Raw genomic sequence first — 17466 nt, 5'->3', positions numbered from 1 at the left:
CTGCTTGGGCCCGGTGAGCGGCCGGCCAGGGTGGCAGGATGTGACCCCAGCGCCCTGGGCTCTGGAGCAAGAGGGAGTGGGTGGGCGCCAATGCCCCGGGGAGTCGCGAATGGGGTGCCCTGTCTTGGTCACCTGGGCCGACCCACTGTCTGCGGGCTGCTCATTTACCTTCTTCCTGGGCAAGGCCCAAGCACACCTTGCCTTGGGGCTAGCAAGGGCCGGTGTCCTGGCGAGTGAGAGAAGGAAGGGAAGGGAGGAGTGGGAGAGGCCGGGAGAGGAGCTAGAGGGCTGCCCAAGCCTGGGGGGGGGGGGTGAGCCCGGCCCCTGGCTGCCCCCAACATGGGACGGGCATCAGCAGAAGCAGGCTGCCCCCATGGGAGGTCTTTTTCTCCTGCCTTCCCAGGCCACCAGGGTGGGGCCATGAAGGCAGGAGATCCAGGGGGGCTGCTTGGAGGGGGTGGCCTTGCAGGACGGTGGGGAGGAGTTATTTAGATAGGTGGGGTAGGGAGAGCCACCCAGCGGGGACAGGGAGGTGCTGGGATGAGGCGGAAGCTAAGCACAGGTGCCATGATCACACTGTGTGTAAACCTGAGTCCATGGGGCATGAGGGAGACGCCTGTGGGCTGAAAGGCGGCTGCTGACTCCCTCTGCATGTGCGCCTGCGTGCCTGCCGGTTTCCGAGAGCCAGCCCTCAAACAAGCTCCCTGCATCGCCCATGCTGATGGAGGGGGCCAGGTGTGGACAGTCCAGGCAGTGGAGGGCGGAAGGAAGAGGTCATTTCAGCAGTGAGCCCTCACTGAGGGTGGGGCTTACAAGTCCAAAGCGTTTTCTTTATATTTCTTTATTTATTGTTTTAGGTGAGAAGGGGAGATAGTGAGACAGACTCCCTCGTGCACCTCAGTTGGGCCCAGCAACCCCATCTGGGACTGATGCTTAAGTACCAAGCTATTTTTAGTGCCTGAGGGTAATGCACTCCAGCTGAGCTATCCTCATCTACTGGGGCCACGCTCAAATGAACTGAGCCAATTGGCTACATGAGGGGAAGAGAGAGAGAAGGAGGAGAGGGAGGGGGAGAGAAGCAGATGGTCGCTTCTCTTGTGTGCCCTGACTGGGAATCAAACCCGGGATGTCCATACAGAGGGCCGACGCTCTCTGCTGAGCCGCCGGCCAGGGCCCCAGAGTGTTTTCAATCCCTGGCTCTGAGGCAGGGTGGGTGGCAGCTCCTAGAGAAAAGTCCGAGCAGAGGCCACATCTATCTCTGTGTCTTCAGCTGCGTGGCCTGGCAGAACCTCCCTGTGCCAGGGAGGAGACCGGGCAGAGTGAGGGCTGCAGCCTCAGCCTCCCTCTTTCACCTTGCCCTGCTCGTGTGCTCCTCTGCCGGGACTCCGGGAAGGTCTCCACCCCTCCTGCCCCAGGATGAGGCTGAGGGGGAGGGGAGCAGGACTCTGCCCTCATGGCTGCCACAGTGGGTGCTCAGGGGGTGTGTGTTGACTCCATGAGGAAGAGGCAGGGGTGGCACCTGGAGGCAGGGCGTGCGGTTGACTGAGCGGTGTCTGGGGAAGCGTGCAGCGGGCCCGGCAACCGCGGGGCCTTTCCTGGCCGAGGTGTGCGCCCGCCGGTGGGAGCTTCTCCTGGGGGCTGACTCCTGGTTTGCTTCTCCAACTAGACTCTGAGCTCCCCAGGAAGGGGCCTTACTTGCTCTCGTTTCTCAAGGATCAATTGTGCCAGGATCAACTGAGCAGGTCACTTCTCGCATGTATGAGTGGACGGACCACCGGACGAACACACGGGCCCAGTCCGACCGTGGGGAGTGTGGGCGATGGGCGGGGGCAGACTCTGACGCAGACACCTCGGCTGGACCCGGAGAACGCGGGAAAGGTCACCAGACCGCAAATGGAAAGGGCGCAGAAACCGCAAATACAACAGGAAACCGGTATCAGTTTCCAGTAGTGGAGTCTTTCTGTCACATTGAAGCCAGGACAGGTGTGTGGAGCCTGGTGTGTGTGTGTGTGTGTGTGTGTGTGTATGTGTGCAGGGCTCTCGCTCGCACCGGGAAGGGCTGGCCAGGTCAGAGCCCTTCTCAGGGGAAGGTAGGATTTCAGGAGCCAGCTGGCTGGCAGGAGAAGGGCAGCCCCAGGCGGGTTTCCCAGCCCCCACCTCCAGGGTATTTCCGACGTCACTGGGCCGGGAGTGGCGGCGTGGCGCCATTTCACGGATGGACAAAGGGAGGCTCGGGTGTTGGCCTGGTGTGTTCTCCATCAGATGTCACGACCGGAGCACCTTTACTGTCACTCATGTTGGAGAGTCTGTCTGGCTTGGGTCCTGAGGTTCACATTTACTAAGCACTGACATTCCGCCATATCGGATTCTGATTACCTTGTGAAGAAATAAAACGTGGATTGCTTGGACTCCCCTATCCATCACCTCGCCCCTGTGGGGCCCTGTTCCTAGCCTTCCTTTTCTTGAGGTGACCACGATTCTGAGGGTGATGGGATCCCTCCGTGTCCTTGTTTGGTCACTCGGCAAGCATTTCCTGAGAGCCTCGTCTGTGCCAGGCACTGTTCCAGGCGTTGGGGACATTGCAATGAAGCCAGCAGGCAGCATCTCCTGCCTCCATGGAGCTTTTGCTTGTATATGTGTGTGTGTTCTCAACATGTGTGATAAGTCTTAACATGTGTGGTCTTTGGAGAGAGAGAGAGAGACAGGAAGGGAGAGAGATGAGAAGCATCAATTCTTCGTTGTGGCTCCTTAGTTGTTCATTGATTGCTTTCTCATATGTGCCTTGACTGGGGGGCTTTAGCATAGTGAATGACCCCTTACTCAAGCCAGCAATCTTGGGCTCAAGCCAGCGACTTTGGGCTTCAAGCCAGTGACCTTTGGGCTCAAGCCAGAGATGGTGGGGTCATGTCTATGATCCCATGCTCAATCCAGCGACCCCGCGCTCAAGCCGGCGTCCTTGGGGTTTCGAGCCTGGGTCTTCTGCATCTCAGGCCGCTGCTCTATCCACTGCGCCACTGCCTGGTCAGGCTCAATGTGTGTGGTCTTTAATGCTACAGAAATGGGGCAGATCCCACTGCAGCTTGCTGTCCCATCAGCTTCGTTTTCGGGGTTTTGTCGTGCTGTTCTGAGGGGAGCTGTCTCATTAATCTAAACTACGTAATATTCGCACCTCAGGTCACTGTTCTTTTGTTGTAAAGTATTTGGGCTGTTCCCTCTTTTTATTTTGCCACCTGGCACGGTACTGCAGTGAGCCCATCCTTGCACACACATCCTCGCACCCATGCGAGTGTCCCTGAGTGTGGAAGGGGGCGCTCTGGCTTGAGGCCGCTCAGCAGGTCCTCAGTTCTGTGGGACGTGTCCACACGGTCTCCAAAGCCTTCGAATGGCACTGCTTAGCCAGACTGTCCAGATTCCTTGTAGCAGAGGCAGACTTGAAGGGGGTGGGGCCCAGGACAAGACCAAGGTGCGGAGCCAGGGCAGGCTCAGGGCCGCCGCAGTGGCGGGGGGCTGGTATCTCCCTGCTGGGCTGGGGTGGGAGTCAGGGAGCTGGGGGGGGGAGTGGGCTGGCGGGGCTCAGGCAGGTACAGGATGCTCCACCTCGCTGTGGGGGTTCAGTCCTGGGGGCTCTGTTTACGCAGGAGCGAGCAGGTGGGAAGCAGTCAGGGCTGGCCTGGACTCTAACCCGCCCGGTGCAGTGGTCAGAGCCTTGCCAGGAGTGGGCTCGGCCCCAGCTACTGTGTGCCCCCGGGTAAAGCACTGCCCGTCTCTGGCTCCAGTCTCCTCGCTCCGAGTCCAGCTGGGGCCAGGAGGTCTCTGAGGTCCCTGCCACCTCTATGTGCTCAGATAGTCTTGGCAAGTGGCTGTGGCTTCCTGCCCCTTGCCCTGTAGGCAGAGGCACTGGCTTGGTGAGCGGCAGCTTGCAGCTGGCACGAGGCCTTCGGGTGCTGGCCAGGGGGCGGGGCGGCTGGCGTGGAGGGCAAGGGGCTTGCCAAGGGGGATCCAGGAGGGCCTAGGGAGCAATGGGGAACCCCAGACTCCATGGCATTCCTTCCTTCTGGCCCTGGGCTTGGAGCCGGGGACGTTTCAGGGTTCCAGCCTCCGCTCGGAGACAGGGAGTGGGGTTGTCCTTTGCTACGTGGGTTTGATTTGATTCTATTTCCTCTCAGCGTGGTGGACTCATGCATTCTTATTTTATCCAATGAGAGAACAGGGCGCGAAGAAGTGCCCTTTCTTGGTGGAGGGGTGTGGAGAGGGTGTCCCGGGGGAGGGTTAGCTACGGTCCCCGGGGTAATGGGCCTGCAGCTGCAGGGGCCGGCACAGGAGGGCTGGCGGGCTTGCTGTGTGACACGGGTTTTTTCCAGGGGCGGGATGGGCTGCGGGAGACAGGGGGCCAATAGGGACCCAGTGACCCAGACCTTCCCTTTCTCTGCCCGAGAGACCCTGGGCGCAGACCCGACTGCAGTCCCGCTGACCATCTGTGTGAGCTGTCAGGTGACTTAGCTCCCCTGAGCCTCAGTTTCCTCATCTGTAGGATGGGGCTGCTGGCACCTGTCCCCCACACCCCCCGGGTGTGTGAAGATCTATCGAGTGCCAAGCCTGCAGTGGGCGCCCCGTACATGCTGGTCCTTCCCAGGCCATGCCAGCCCTCCCTGGCTATGGAGGGGGCCAGGAGGCCAGTGGAGGCCGATGCTGTACTGGGAGCTTGTGTCACCCCAGGGGTGACCCTGCTGAGCCGGCCACAGACGCCCTGCTCGGGTGTGTCCTAAGCAGCCATGCAGACAATTGGCCAGCAATGCAGAGGGGCCCACTGGCACTTGGTTTCTCACCCTGGGGGCAGTGGCCACAGTGGTCCTTACCCCAGGTCAGGTGCTGTGGCCAGACATGCCTGTGCTCACGGGCCCTGGGTGTCCCCTTGACTCTACACCCCAACCCCTTCACATGTGACACAGTGGACAGGCTGAAGGGAGGGAGGGGGCTCAGGGAGACAGTGGCCTGTGGGTCAATCACCGCTCTGCCCCTGCCTGTCTGCTGTGTGACCTTGGGGAAGCCACTTAACCTCTCTGTGCCTCAATTTCCCCATCTATCTGTTAGAGCTGTGCTGGTGATGCCGACTCAGGTGAACGTAACGTAACATCTGCAGAGTCGTGCTCGGCGTGGGTCACGTGATGTTCGGCGTGGGTCAGGTGCTCCGTAACGGTCACGGGTGTCGCTGAGCTCTGCATAACTCCCCCCCCCCCGGTCCCCCCTCCTCCTGGGGGTATAAGAGTATCACGCCCGGCTCGGACCACGCTCTCCCTCCCAGGTGCCTGGCTCTCCCTGTCGTTCTAGCGGACAGAGCTATCTATGGCCACCTAACTCTTCCTTCACCAGCACAGCGAAGCATGCTGGATATGCCCGGGGCGTTAGGCGGGGTGGCCCAGGGAGATTTCCTTAACCTACCAGTGTCTCCCCATTGGAGAACGGAGAACTCCCATCCCTGTCTCCTCCCCTCTGCCCTTGGACCCCATCCCTCCCGCAGCCAGGTGGCTCACCCCCTGCCCCTGGGCCCCGTCCCTCCCGCAGCCAGGTGGCTCACCCCCTGCCCCTGGGCCCGGTCCCTCCCGCAGCCAGGTGGCTCACTCCCTGCCCCTGGGCCCTGTCCCTCCCGCAGCCAGGTGGCTCACCCCCTGCCCCTGGGCCCCCGTCCCCACCCCTCCCGCAGCCAGGTGGCTCACCCTATGCCCCTGGGCCCCATCACTCCCGCAGCCAGGTGGCTCACCCTCTGACCCTGGGCCCCGTCCCTCCCGCAGCCTGGTGGCTCACCCTCTGCCCCTGGGCCCCGTCCCTCCCGCAGCCTGGTGGCTCACCCTCTGCCCCTGGGCCCCGTCCCTCCCGCAGCCAGGTGGCTCACCCTCTGCCCCTGGGCCCCGCCCCTCCCGCAGCCTGGTGGCTCACCCTCTGCCCCTGGGCCCCGTCCCTCCCGCAGCCAGGTGGCTCACCCTCTGTCCCTGGGCCCCGTCCCTCCCGCAGCCAGGTGGCTCACCCTCTGCCCCTGGGCCCCGTCCCTCCCGCAGCCAGGTGGCTCACCCTCTGCCCCTGCCCCCCCCCACAGCCAGGTGGCTCACCCTCTTCCCCTGGGTCCCGTCCCCCCCCCCCGCAGCCAGGTGGCTCACCCTCTGCCCCTGGGCCCCCCCCCCGCAGCCAGGTGGCTCACCCTCTGGCCTGTCCAGCTTCCCGGTCCTGTCCATCTGTCTCCCCAGCTGGGGGAGAAATGTTGCAATTGGCCCACTCTCGAGCTGGAAAGCTACCATATGGAGGGTTTAGCTGGAGCTGAGTGTCTGCCCAGCCGCGGCGAGCACCCGGCCAGCTCTCTGGGCAGCGGACGGGGTCCCCTTGTCTCTCTCCCTGTGGCCCGGGACTCCAGGGGCCCCGTCCTGCCCAAGGGCACCCCTTCCTTCTCTCCTCTCCTTCCCCGTGAGCTCCTCCCCGGTAATCACGCTCTTCTCTGGATATTGGGGTCCTCTGAGTGTCTTAGGAGACTGGGTCTGCCTGGAAGAGGCAGGGGGTAAGGGTGCTGCTGGGGGGCAGGGCGAGGGCCACGGCTGCCTCGCCCGCTGCAGAGGAGGAGGGGTCCACTTCCTGGGGACAGGGATGTCAGAGTGTCGTGTGGCCCCAGCCGCAGCAGGCGCCCGGCCCAGGTCAGCCCCCTTCTGCTCTCCGCCCCGTGTTCTTCCTGGAATGCCCCCGCCCGGGGACAGGGATGTCAGAGGTGTGTCGTGTGGCCCCAGCCGCAGCAGGTGCCCCGCCCAGGGCAGCCCCCTTCTCCTCTGCGCCCCGTGTTCTTCCTGGAATGGCCCCCGCCCGACTGCTCCCACGTCCTCCTTTGCGACCCAGCTCAGGGGCAGCCTTCCCTGGTTGGCAGCTCAGCCTCTGGGGAAAGCCCTTTTAGGGTAGAGCTGGCACCTTTCCCCATGGGGCTGGGGGTGGGTTGTGTCCCCGGCACTGTGAACCCCTGTGCAGCCCCGGCCTCAACACAGAGGTGCAGGAGCCTGGGCAGAGGCCTCAGGTGCCCCCCCCCCCGACCAGGAGGCTACTCGGAGGCCCCGGGGGTGCCCAGCAGAGGTAGCTGGTTTGAGCCATTGGCTGGGCCCCACCGGGGACACCTGTTTGAGGTGGAGCTGGACCAAGACCCTTGAATGGGACTCAGAGGAGGGTGACGGTCTAAATAAAGGGTCAGCTTTATTAAGAATAATCCTTGTGCTTTTCCATCAGCTGAGCCCTGACTGCCACCAGAGGCTCTGGGGGTCTTATTCCCTGGAGAGGAGTGTGCCCCTATATCCAGTAGGGCAGGGAACCGTGTGGCTCTGGGTAAGCCAGATCTCTGAGCCTCAGTTTCCTCATCTGTCAAGTGCGGTTGATGATGGAAATAGCAGGCCGTAGGTGCTTCTGTCCCAGGACATTGGGGAGATTGAAGCACCGAGTGACGGCCGTACCTCACCTGCGCTGGTGAGACGTCTGAGGTTGGGAACTGGCGGGGTGGGGGGCGAAGGCGCCCAGGGTTTCTGTGAGCCGCCAGCCTGGGCGAGATTCCGGCTCCGGTGTGTTGACTGCCTCCTGGTGGCTCCCGTGGGCTTGGCACTGGACTGCTTGCAGAGAAGTGAGCAAGAGGCAGGCTGGCCCCGGGGTGCCCTGTCCCAGGACCCAGCCAGGTAGGCAGTGGGCCAGAGTGACAGGAGTTGCTGCCAAAGACCCCCTGACCCCAGTCAGAGCTCCTCTGGTCCCTCCCCCTGAGGCACTGCCATTGGAGTGGCCTTCCCGGGCTCTCTTGAGCTCCCTGCTGGGAATCTGATCACAAATAAGATGGGGGAGGTGGGGGCTGAGGTGTCAGGGCACCCTGCCTGGCCAGCGTGGGAGCCAGAGAGCCTACACACTGTGGCCCATGAGTGCCCAGAAAATAACCCGGGGAAACCGGGAGGCTAGCCGAGCTGGGTAGGCAGCACCACCCAGGACGTGCGGGCACCGGGCAGCTGCCACGCGCGCTGCTCTTCCCGAGGGGCCCGCCGTGGACAGGAGCCCCGGGAGGTATGTGTGGGTGTGGGTAGGCAATCTGCTCTCATTCTCTGATTCGCTCCTCTGAAAACAACCTTATTATGTGGTTACGTGAAGATAATCAGTGCTCACTAAGCACTTACTATGTGCCAGATATTATTATATTTATATGCATTAACCTCAGCTTTCTATAACCAACCCGATGAAGTAGAGAGTATTATTATACCTTCGCTTTACAGCTGATGTATTTGAGGCACAGAGAGGTTCAGTAACCGTCCTGAGGTCACACAGCAGTAAGTAATGGAGCCGAGATTTGAACCCAGGTGGACTGGCTCCTAAACACAGTGCTGCATTGCCTCTTGCCAGCAGCCTATTTTATGACGGGGAAACTGAGGCACAGAGAACTTAAGTGACGTGTCCAGGGCCACCCAGCTGGTGAGTGTTGGGACCTTGGAGAGCTTTCAGCTTAGTTCTCTGGGGAGGGAGTATGTGTGTGCGCGCACACGCGTGTTGGGGCGGAAGGGGGAGAGTGCCTCCCCCGGCCCCTCCAGGCTGACCAGCCCCCTTCCCGCAGGGGGCGTGTGCATCGCCCAGTCCGTGAAGATACCGCGGGAGCCCAAGCCGGGGGAGTTTGACAAGATCATCCGGCGCCTCCTGGAGACCTCGAACGCCAGGGGGGTCATCATCTTTGCCAATGAGGATGACATCAGGTGAGGGGGGGCCCGCAGGGCAGGCGTGGGGGGCCAGGGATCCCTGCCGGTGACCTTCCTAGATAAGTCTGACCTCTCTGGTCTGGGATCCAGAGTGCGGGGCTGGGAGGCCGCTCAGGCAGGGCCACAGGCTAGTGCTAATGGGTGCCCCCGCCCTTCCCCCTCCCTGTGTCCTGCATCCACGCCACCAGCCAGGGATGGGAAGCGGGCACTTCAATGGAGGGGTGACTCCCGGGTTTGGCGCAGGAGCACTGGGTTCTGACCCTGCTCTCCTGCGAGCTCTGGGACCTCAGGCAAGGTTTTCAACCTCTCTGGGCCTCTCTTCTGCTGAGAGGAAGGAGCCCATGTCTGCCTGACAGGGTTTGAAAATGGAAAGTGGGGTTGGTCTGCTTCGGGCAGTCTGGCGGGCAGTGGGCACATCATGCATCGTGGCCGCCTCTCAGCGCCTCCCTCTTCCCTCTGATGAGCTCAGGGCAGTGGGAAGAGGCGTGGGCTGGGGTTCTCGTCCTGGCGTGGGACGCACTCGCTGTGGGCCCTTCCTGGGCCTCAGTTTCTGAATCTGGAGAATGGGAGCAAGTGGACTCCGGGTGCCAGGACCGTGCAGTGCCGGAACCCTGGGCCAGCTTAGCTCCGCTCCTCTGCCCTCCGGGGCCTGAGTCACGGGTCCAGCGCTCAGTGCCTTTAAAAGATGACCCCCAGTGGGCCCTTCTTTGTGGGCCTCTCATAGTGTCCCCATGCCAGGGTAAATTACAGCCTCGAACCACTGCCCGGCCTCCTGACCTGTGGGCTGTGAGCACCGAAGGGGGTTGTACTGTGTAAAAAGATAAATAAATAAGAAAGATGCCCCCTGAACCACTCTCCTAACTTACTTCCCTCCTTCCTGCCTTTTCCTTGTTACCATCTCTCGGAGACGGAGACTGGATGTCAGGGCCAAGTTGGGTCAGGCCTCTGTGATTCCCTGGTGTGAGGGGAGACACGGCCCTGTCCTCAGGGGCACTCAGTCTGAGGGAGGTCACAGCCCTGTCCTCAGGGGCACTCAGTCTGAGGGAGGTCACAGCCCTGTCCTCAGGGGAACTCAGTCTGAGGGGGCACACAGCCCTGTCCTCAGGGGCACTCAGTCTGAGGGGGCACACAGCCCTGTCCTCAGGGGCACTCAGTCTGAGGGGGCACACGGCCCTGTCCTCAGGGGCACTCAGTCTGAGGGAGGTCACAGCCCTGTCCTCAGGGGCCCCAGCCCGAGGGGCACACGGCCCTGTCCTCAGGGGCACTCAGTCTGAGGGGCACACGGCCCTGTCCTCAGGGGCCCCAGCCTGAGGGGGCACACGGCCCTGTCCTCAGGGGCACTCAGTCTGAGGGAGGTCACAGCCCTGTCCTCAGGGGCCCCAGCCCGAGGGGAACGCGGCCCTGTCCTCAGGGGCCCCAGCCCGAGGGAACGCGGCCCTGTCCTCAGGGGCCCCAGCCCGAGGGGAACGCGGCCCTGTCCTCAGGGGCCCCAGCCCGAGGGGGCACGCGGCCCTGTCCTCAGGGGCCCCGGCCTGAAGGGCACACGGCCCTGTCCTCAGGGGCCCCGGCCTGAGGTTGCACATGGCCCTGTCCTCAGGGGGACTCAGTCTGAGGGAGGTCACAGCCCTGTCCTCAGGGGGACTCAGTCTGAGGGGGCACACGACCCTGTCCTCAGGGGAACTCAGTCTGAGGGGGCACACGGCCCTGTCCTCAGGGGGACTCAGTCTGAGGGGGCACGCAGCCCTGTCCTCAGGGGCACTCAGTCTGAGGGGGCACACGGCCCTGTCCTCAGGGGCCCCAGCCTGAGGGGCACCCGGCTCTACTCAGAGTCTGGTGGGGAGACACGTCCCTGCGCCTGCCAGCAGGTGTGACAGCAGACGGGTCCTCCCCGGGCCTCGCCCTTTGCCCTTGGGTCGCTGCCCGCGCTGCTGTGCCCGCAGTCCTCCCCTGCTACCAGCCGCACCCACCGGCTCCCTCTCTGGGTCCCCCTCTTTCTAATACTGCTCCCACTTGGTAAAGAGCCCATCGTGGATTCCGGAGTTACAGGAAAGCAGATTCCCCAGGGAAATGCCGGGTCCCCTAGGGATGGAGGGGAGTTCTGGAGCATCATTACGGCTTCAGGGGCCTAAGGACCAGATCTAGTGGAGGTAACTCGGGCAGCGAAGGGCCAGGGGTGTTCTCAGAGGCCATCTCATACCTCTGAGCCGAGCTCAGAGATCGCTCCTGGCCCCCTCAATGCTTATAGGTCCCTAACGCGGGCTCTGGGGCTTCCTGTTGCCCACCGGTCAACCGGCTCTGGGGGTGGCGGTGGGGGTGGGGAGCAGCGGAGGGGACGACACCCCTTCTGAGCTCTTCTCCCCTCAGTCACGAGTCCCTGCTCTCCTGCCTCTATCCCCCCCCAGCCCAGCACTGGTCAGCCTCGCCCCCCACCCAGATGTGCCCCCACTACAGGCTTCCCGCTCAGCTCCCACGGGCCCTGAGCCGGCAGGGGCCGAAGAGGGTGCTGTGGCCTGTGTCCCTGAGAAGAGGCCCCTAGGGGAGGGGGAGGGCCTCAGACCGACTCCCGTGGCTGCAGGAAGCGTGGTGGGAGGTGGGGGCATCTCTGGAAATCCACGTGCATTTCTAGAAGCAAACAGAAATGCAAATGAACCCAGGCTGACTCTGCACGGACAGAAGCTTGGTCACTGCTGGCCGGCAGGATGCGAACGGGTGTTAACAGGGCTGGGGGTGTGGGTTCTGAGAACAGCTGCTCCTGTAGGGAGCGTGCCCCGGGGTGGGGGCAGCCGCCAGTGTGGGGGTCTTGAAATGCCAAGAGTCAGGAGATGAAAGGAGGGGAGGTGTGGGCCCTGGGGCCTGGACACGGGTTTCTCCCTGGCAGCCCCTGGCTGTTCTTCCCAGCGGGTCACTTTCTATACAGGCCCACCAGTCCCCCCGAGCCCTGAGGTCATGTCCTGGCTCTCAGCATGGGAGGGGCCTGGCTAGTTTCTAATATCCTGGCCTCTCCCTTGCTGTGTGATTTTGAACAAGTTGCTTGCCCCCTCTGTGCTCCAGTGGGAGGAGCTGGATTGGGGGAATCCCTCCCAGCCCTCCCTGTTTTCATCCTCCTCCTCAAAGATGTCTTTGAGTGGCCACTGAGTTCCTGCATCTGTTAAGCACGGATTGAGCGCCTCCTGGGGTCTCAGCCCTGTGCTGGGCTCGAGGGTCCCTGACTTGATTAGGGCCACTGCCAGAGTAGGGGCGAGCACATCCCGGAGGGGTGGGGGGCTTTGGCACCGAAGGAGGTGGGGTGAGAGGGCACAGCTGGCGGGGGAGCAGCAAGTGCAGAGAAGTGTGTGTGATTGCACATGGCATGTGCGTGTGCATGTGTGTGTGAGCATGTGTGTATGCACATGTGTGTGTGCACGCGTGGAAATGTGAGAAGGGGTCAGGAGACGTGGGTGTGGCTTTAGGGCGAGGGTGGGTTGAACCTGAGAGGAAAGGGGTCAGGCAGGTGGAATTCTGGAAGCCTGGGTCAGACATGGGGCAGATACAGGCCTAGGGACTGATGTGGCCCCAGGGGACAGGAAGGGGGCTGGGGGAGCACACGGGGCCTGTAGGCAGGCATGGGCAAAGGTTACATGGCCGGTATGGGTGAGAGGGGTACCCGTGGGCCTGTGGGCAGGTGTGGGCCAGGGGAGAGGGAGCCACGGGCCTGAGGGGGACAAGCAGGGGTGCTCGGGCAGCTGTGGGCCGGGACTCACGTGGGCCAGTGGCAAGGGCTGCAAGCGTCGCACGGGGGACATCGTGGGCCGTGAGGGGGACAGCTGTATGCCCAGGGGAGGGTCAGCCAATGCCCACAAGCAGGCGTGGCCAGGGCGGGAGCTGCTGCACGGACAGACGTGGCCGGGCTGGGTGGGTGTGTGTTCCCACAGGCGTGTGCTGCAGGCAGCCCGGAAGGCCAACCAGACAGGCCACTTCTTCTGGATGGGCTCGGACAGCTGGGGCTCCAAGATCGCACCCGTGCTGCACCTGGAGGAGGTGGCCGAGGGCGCTGTCACCATCCTCCCCAAGAGGATGTCGGTGCGAGGTAGGCCGAGCAGGCTGGGGGGCGTGTCCGTCCACTCTCACCACAGTCGCTGCCAGCCTCATCCTTCCCGGTTCCTCCCTGTTGTCCCTCCCGTCCCTTCCTGTCCCACTCCTCCTCCTCCTCGCGCGGCCCGCCTGCCTTCTTGCTGATGTGCTGGGCCAGCCTCTGGTCACACTCAGCCCAGCAGGGTGCACATCCGGAGGCAGGACTTTTCTTCCTCCCTTCCTGAGTATTTTGGGGTGTGGGAGATGTGGGGCACATACAGGGGGTTCATGACCAAGGTTTCTTCTTCACCCCTGTATATTCTCACCCTCTGCCAACGAGGCCCCCGCCCCGCCTGGAGGGGCTCCTCTGCTGAGAGGCCAGGAGCGGCCGGCGGGCTGCAGGAGGCTGCCGAGCAGGGGCTGAGCTCTCCCTGGGGAACCTGCCCGGGGCTGGCAGGCCCTGGGTGGCACAGGGCTTGGGCCTGCCCTGCTGAGCCTCCCTGTTGAGACAGATCCCACGGTCACCCTGGGCGGGAGCAGACTCCCTGGCTGGGACCTTGCTGTGAGTGAGGCGTGAAGTTCCCGTGAACAGCCCGGTGGTCGGCCAGGGACCTCACTGTCCTCGCCGTGGGGGCGGCGGCCTCCCAGGGCCTTCTCTCCTGCTCTCGCTCCATTTGATGGAAAGGCTTACGTACAAGTGACTCCACCAAACTTTCCTAGAGACCGAGGCTCGAGCGGGGGAGGGACTTGCTCAAGGTCACCCAGCGGTGTCCTGTATTCACCCCGGGGCAGAGAGAGCACAGGCAGCTGTTCCCACGCTACCCCTGCCAGCCTCAAGCCACAATAAACACAAAATAATAATAACCTGGCTGGTGGCACATACACATGCCAGGCCCCTGAGAAACAGCTAGGTTAGCCTTCCCAGCCACCATGGGAGACACTTTTATCCAGTTAGTAGGTGAATACATCGGAGTGACATATAGTGGCCATTATGTGGCAGAGCTGGGATTTGAACCCAGAACTTGCCTGATGAGTCCCCCTTTCTCTCTGGACGTTAGAGAAGCCCTGAGAGCAGCGCGTGTCATGTGAGGGTGCTTTTGAACCCGAAGGGACACCTGGCAGTGTCTGGAGATGTGTTCGGTTGTCACAGTTGGGGAGTGATGCTGCTGGCGTCTCGTGGACAGAGGCCGGGGCTGTTCAACGGCCTGCCGTGCACAGGACAGCCCTCCAACAAACGGGATGATGGGGCCCAACGTGTCAGTAGGTGCCGAGGTGGGGGAGCCTTGCTCTGGGTCCGTCCGCCAACAGCGCCGGCTTTGCTCCTGCAGCTCTGACCGGGAGAGGCTGAGCCTTCCCGTGGACCCTGCCGCAGGAGACAGGAAGCTCACCACCGGGTGTGGGCCCCCCTGAGCTCTCAGGCCTTCAGGCCCGTCCCGAGCAGCTGAGTCCACCATGGGAAGGGGCACGGGGTGGCGAGGAGAGGGCATTGTGCACCCGCCGTCCTGCCCCCCACCCCCGGGTCAGGGTTTTCTGGGCTTAGGGCAGAGTGGGCGAGTTCCCAGGAGCAGAGAGAGGAGAAGGCTGCCTCTGTCAGTGGCGGGCAGGTTGCAGACTTGAGAGGAGTAGACCTGGTTCCTGCTCTGGCCGCGTGACCGGGGTCATCCCTCCCCTCTCTGGTTCAGGCTGCTCTTCAGAACCCGAGAGAGCTCAGGGGCGTCCAGATTTCGGAACCGGCCCCTCCCCCAGCTTCTCTTGGCTCCTTCTCAGATAGGCCTGACATTAGCATCTTGGTAGTAAAAAAGGCGACGGAAACACCCTAATCGTACTTCTCCTCCATAAAGGCAGCAGTTGTGAGATTACACGTGCTCCCCTTGGGACTGCATACAGCTCTTTTCATTTTGCATGAAATGAAATGCTACACGTTTGGTGTTTTCCACGTGGGCCTTGAATCAGAGGATGTGCCTGCCCCTCTCTCCCTCCGTCCGTCCCTCTGTCCCTCCCTCCCTCCGTCCGTCCCTCTGTCCCTCCCTCCGTCCGTCCGTCCTTCTGTCCCTCCCTCCGTCCTTCCCTCTGCCTGGGTCATCTCTACCCTTGAGGGAAAGCAGCAAGGCCCTGGGACAGGTGAAGGGGGTTCGTGAGGCCCTGACGCCCTGGTTCCCTGCCAGGCTTCGACCGCTACTTCTCTAGCCGCACCCTGGACAACAATCGGCGCAACATCTGGTTTGCCGAGTTCTGGGAAGACAACTTCCATTGCAAGCTGAGCCGCCACGCGCTCAAGAAGGGCAGCCACGTCAAGAAGTGCACCAGTGAGCATGCGCGCTGGGTTGGTACCTGGGGCCAGCCCAGGACCAAGGCCTTAGGGGGCGGAGCCAGGATACCCCCACAGAGGGTGGGGCCAGAATGAATCTTCCTCAGGGGGCGGGGCCGGAATGGGTTCCCCCCCAGGGGGCGGGGCCAGAATGGATCTCCCCAGGGGGCGGGGCCGGAATGGGTTCCCCCCCAGGGGGCGGGGCCAGGATGGGTCCCCCCCCCAGGGGGCGGGGCTGTGGAGGAGAGAGGCTAAGAGTGTGGAATAAGGTGGCAGATACCACAGGGGCCCCAGGGGACTGGGGGGGGAGGTGGGCTGGCGCCTGTGGGTGGAGTTGGGGGCTCGAGGGACAGGGGCCCAGACCAAGTTAAGGTTAGACCCAAGACTCCTGGAGGGCTTAGGGTTGTAGAAACCGGTGTGTTCTCGTGTTCTCTCGATGACAAGCCATCCATGACGCTGTTGAGTGGGGGAAGGGCTCCTCGTTCTCGGCAGAGGTGCTGTGGAGCCTGTGGCCACCTTGGGGTTCATCTGGAGCCCACAGAACTGAACTGAACCCAGCTGCCCTGCATTGAGTCCCAACGCTGGCAAATCTAAGCACATTACAGAAGTCATCTCTAACCCCTCTCAATGCCATAAGTCACTCAACAAACAGCCAGGATGTGCCTGGCCCCTGTTCTAAGCACGGTAGATAAGAACAGTGAACAAGAGCCAAAAATCTCTTGGAGTTTCCTAACCTAACAGGGAGATCAACAATAAACAAGGTCAGTAAGTAAACACAGAGTATGACAGATGAAAATGTGCAGCAGAAACAAATCAAACAGATAAGGGAGAGGATAGCCTCCCTGCAAAAGTGACATTTGAGCAGAGTCTCCGAAAGGACAGGGAATGGGCCACGGGAGTACAGGAAAGGGGTCCATTTTACAGACAGAAAAGCAGTCTCAGGGAAGGTAATAAAGGACCCCAGTTTCACAGATGGAGGAGTAGAGTGGGATTGGAACCCAGGTCTGAGCTCTGGGCCCTCGGCCCGCCAAGGTTGCCCTCATGGTTTGGATGTGGGTCCCTGTGTGCTCTTGGCCCGGGCAGCTCTGCAGCGGGACCTAGCCTGGATGACCCTCAGTCTGAGATGTGACTGTGAGAGGATGCTGGACGTCCTCTTATATCCTCCTGGACTGACCGGTGCAGCCCGGGCAGAGGGCCAACTGACCACGGGGCCACTGAACGGGCCACAGGGACATGCCGCACGAGTCTTTGGCAGTGGGCTGGTCCATCAGTGCCAGGGGAGGAGGGGGCACGATGAGGTGAGTGGACAGGTGGGGAGCATGCTGCCCTCTGTGGGAATGTGGACACTTAGAACTGTCCCCTAGGGCCCGGGCAGGTTCCCATGTGGGTGCAGGTGGCAGTGTGTGCGCTCGCACACTTGTGTGTGTGATTGTATGTGCATGAGTCAATATGTCTAAGGGAGAAGGGGTGTGTGTGTGTATTTGTGTTCCTAAGTGCGCTACTAACCATAAACACTGCTGTTTATTGTGCATCTCTATGTTCCGGACACTTTATTTATTTTTTATTTTTATTTCTTGAGAGAGAGAAAGAGAGAGAGAGAGAGAGAGAGAGACAGGAAGGGAGAGAGAGGGTGAGAAGCATCAACTCGTAGTTGCTTTCACTTTAGTTGTACATTGAGCTTCTCGTTTGTGCCTTGACCCAGGGCCAACCCAGTGACCCCTTGCTCAAGGCAGTAACCTTGGGCTTCTCATGCCAGTGACCTTTGGGCTCCAGCTCGTGAGCTTTTAGGATTGTATATACCCATGTGCTCAAGTCCGTGACCTTGGGGCTTCGAACCGGCGACCTCAGCTTCCTGGGTCAACACCTTATCCACTGTGCCAACCACCGATCAGGCTGTTCCAGACACTTTAAAAATATCCTCTCATTTCTCCCTTACAGTAACTCTAGGGCCTTTTATGACCCTCATATTGTAGAGGAGGATATGGAGAATCAGAGAGGCCAAGCACCTAGCTCAAGGCTCCACAGCACATGCCTCCATCAGGCAGTAAACACAGCAGAGGTGCAAGAAGTCCAAGCGTGTCTGTGCGTGGGAGGCTGAGCCCGCATGGACAGGGTGACTGTGCCTTCTGCTTAGTTTTTCTTTTTTTTCCATAATTCTTGAAAGCGTCCCAACTTATTCTGAAACGTGCCTAGGTGGGGATGGCAAGTTATAGGTCCTCAGATGTGGCTTGGGGACAGAGACGGGGAGACTGGAAGTGGGGTAAGATGGGCTCTAGCTTGCCAAGGGCGAGGGGCGCCTGGAGCCTCCTCTTAGTCGAGGTCAAGTGGGCAGGCAGAAGGCCCTGGTCCGTCCAGGTGGGTTCTGTC

At 61.7% G+C, this 17466-nt stretch overlaps 1 protein-coding gene and 1 pseudogene across 2 annotated transcripts in view; both read left to right on the top strand.

Moving 5' to 3' along the window:
* Window positions 1-17466, top strand: part of GRM4 (glutamate metabotropic receptor 4) — a 115878-nt gene that overhangs the window by 66298 nt on the left and 32114 nt on the right. For both annotated transcript variants that reach the window (XM_066279627.1, XM_066279718.1), the window contains 3 exons: window positions 8603-8738; window positions 12653-12807; window positions 14957-15097. In XM_066279627.1, the coding sequence (XP_066135724.1) occupies window positions 8603-8738; window positions 12653-12807; window positions 14957-15097 (432 nt within the window). The remainder of the gene's footprint in view (window positions 1-8602; window positions 8739-12652; window positions 12808-14956; window positions 15098-17466) is intronic.
* On the top strand, window positions 9411-9554 carry LOC136321219 (small nucleolar RNA SNORA42/SNORA80 family; annotated as a pseudogene).

Source organism: Saccopteryx bilineata, chromosome 1 (genome assembly GCF_036850765.1).
Source record: "Saccopteryx bilineata isolate mSacBil1 chromosome 1, mSacBil1_pri_phased_curated, whole genome shotgun sequence".
Taxonomy (NCBI): domain Eukaryota; kingdom Metazoa; phylum Chordata; class Mammalia; order Chiroptera; family Emballonuridae; genus Saccopteryx; species Saccopteryx bilineata.
The sequence above is the reverse complement of the archived record's forward strand: the minus strand, read 5'-3'. Positions and strand labels throughout refer to the sequence as shown.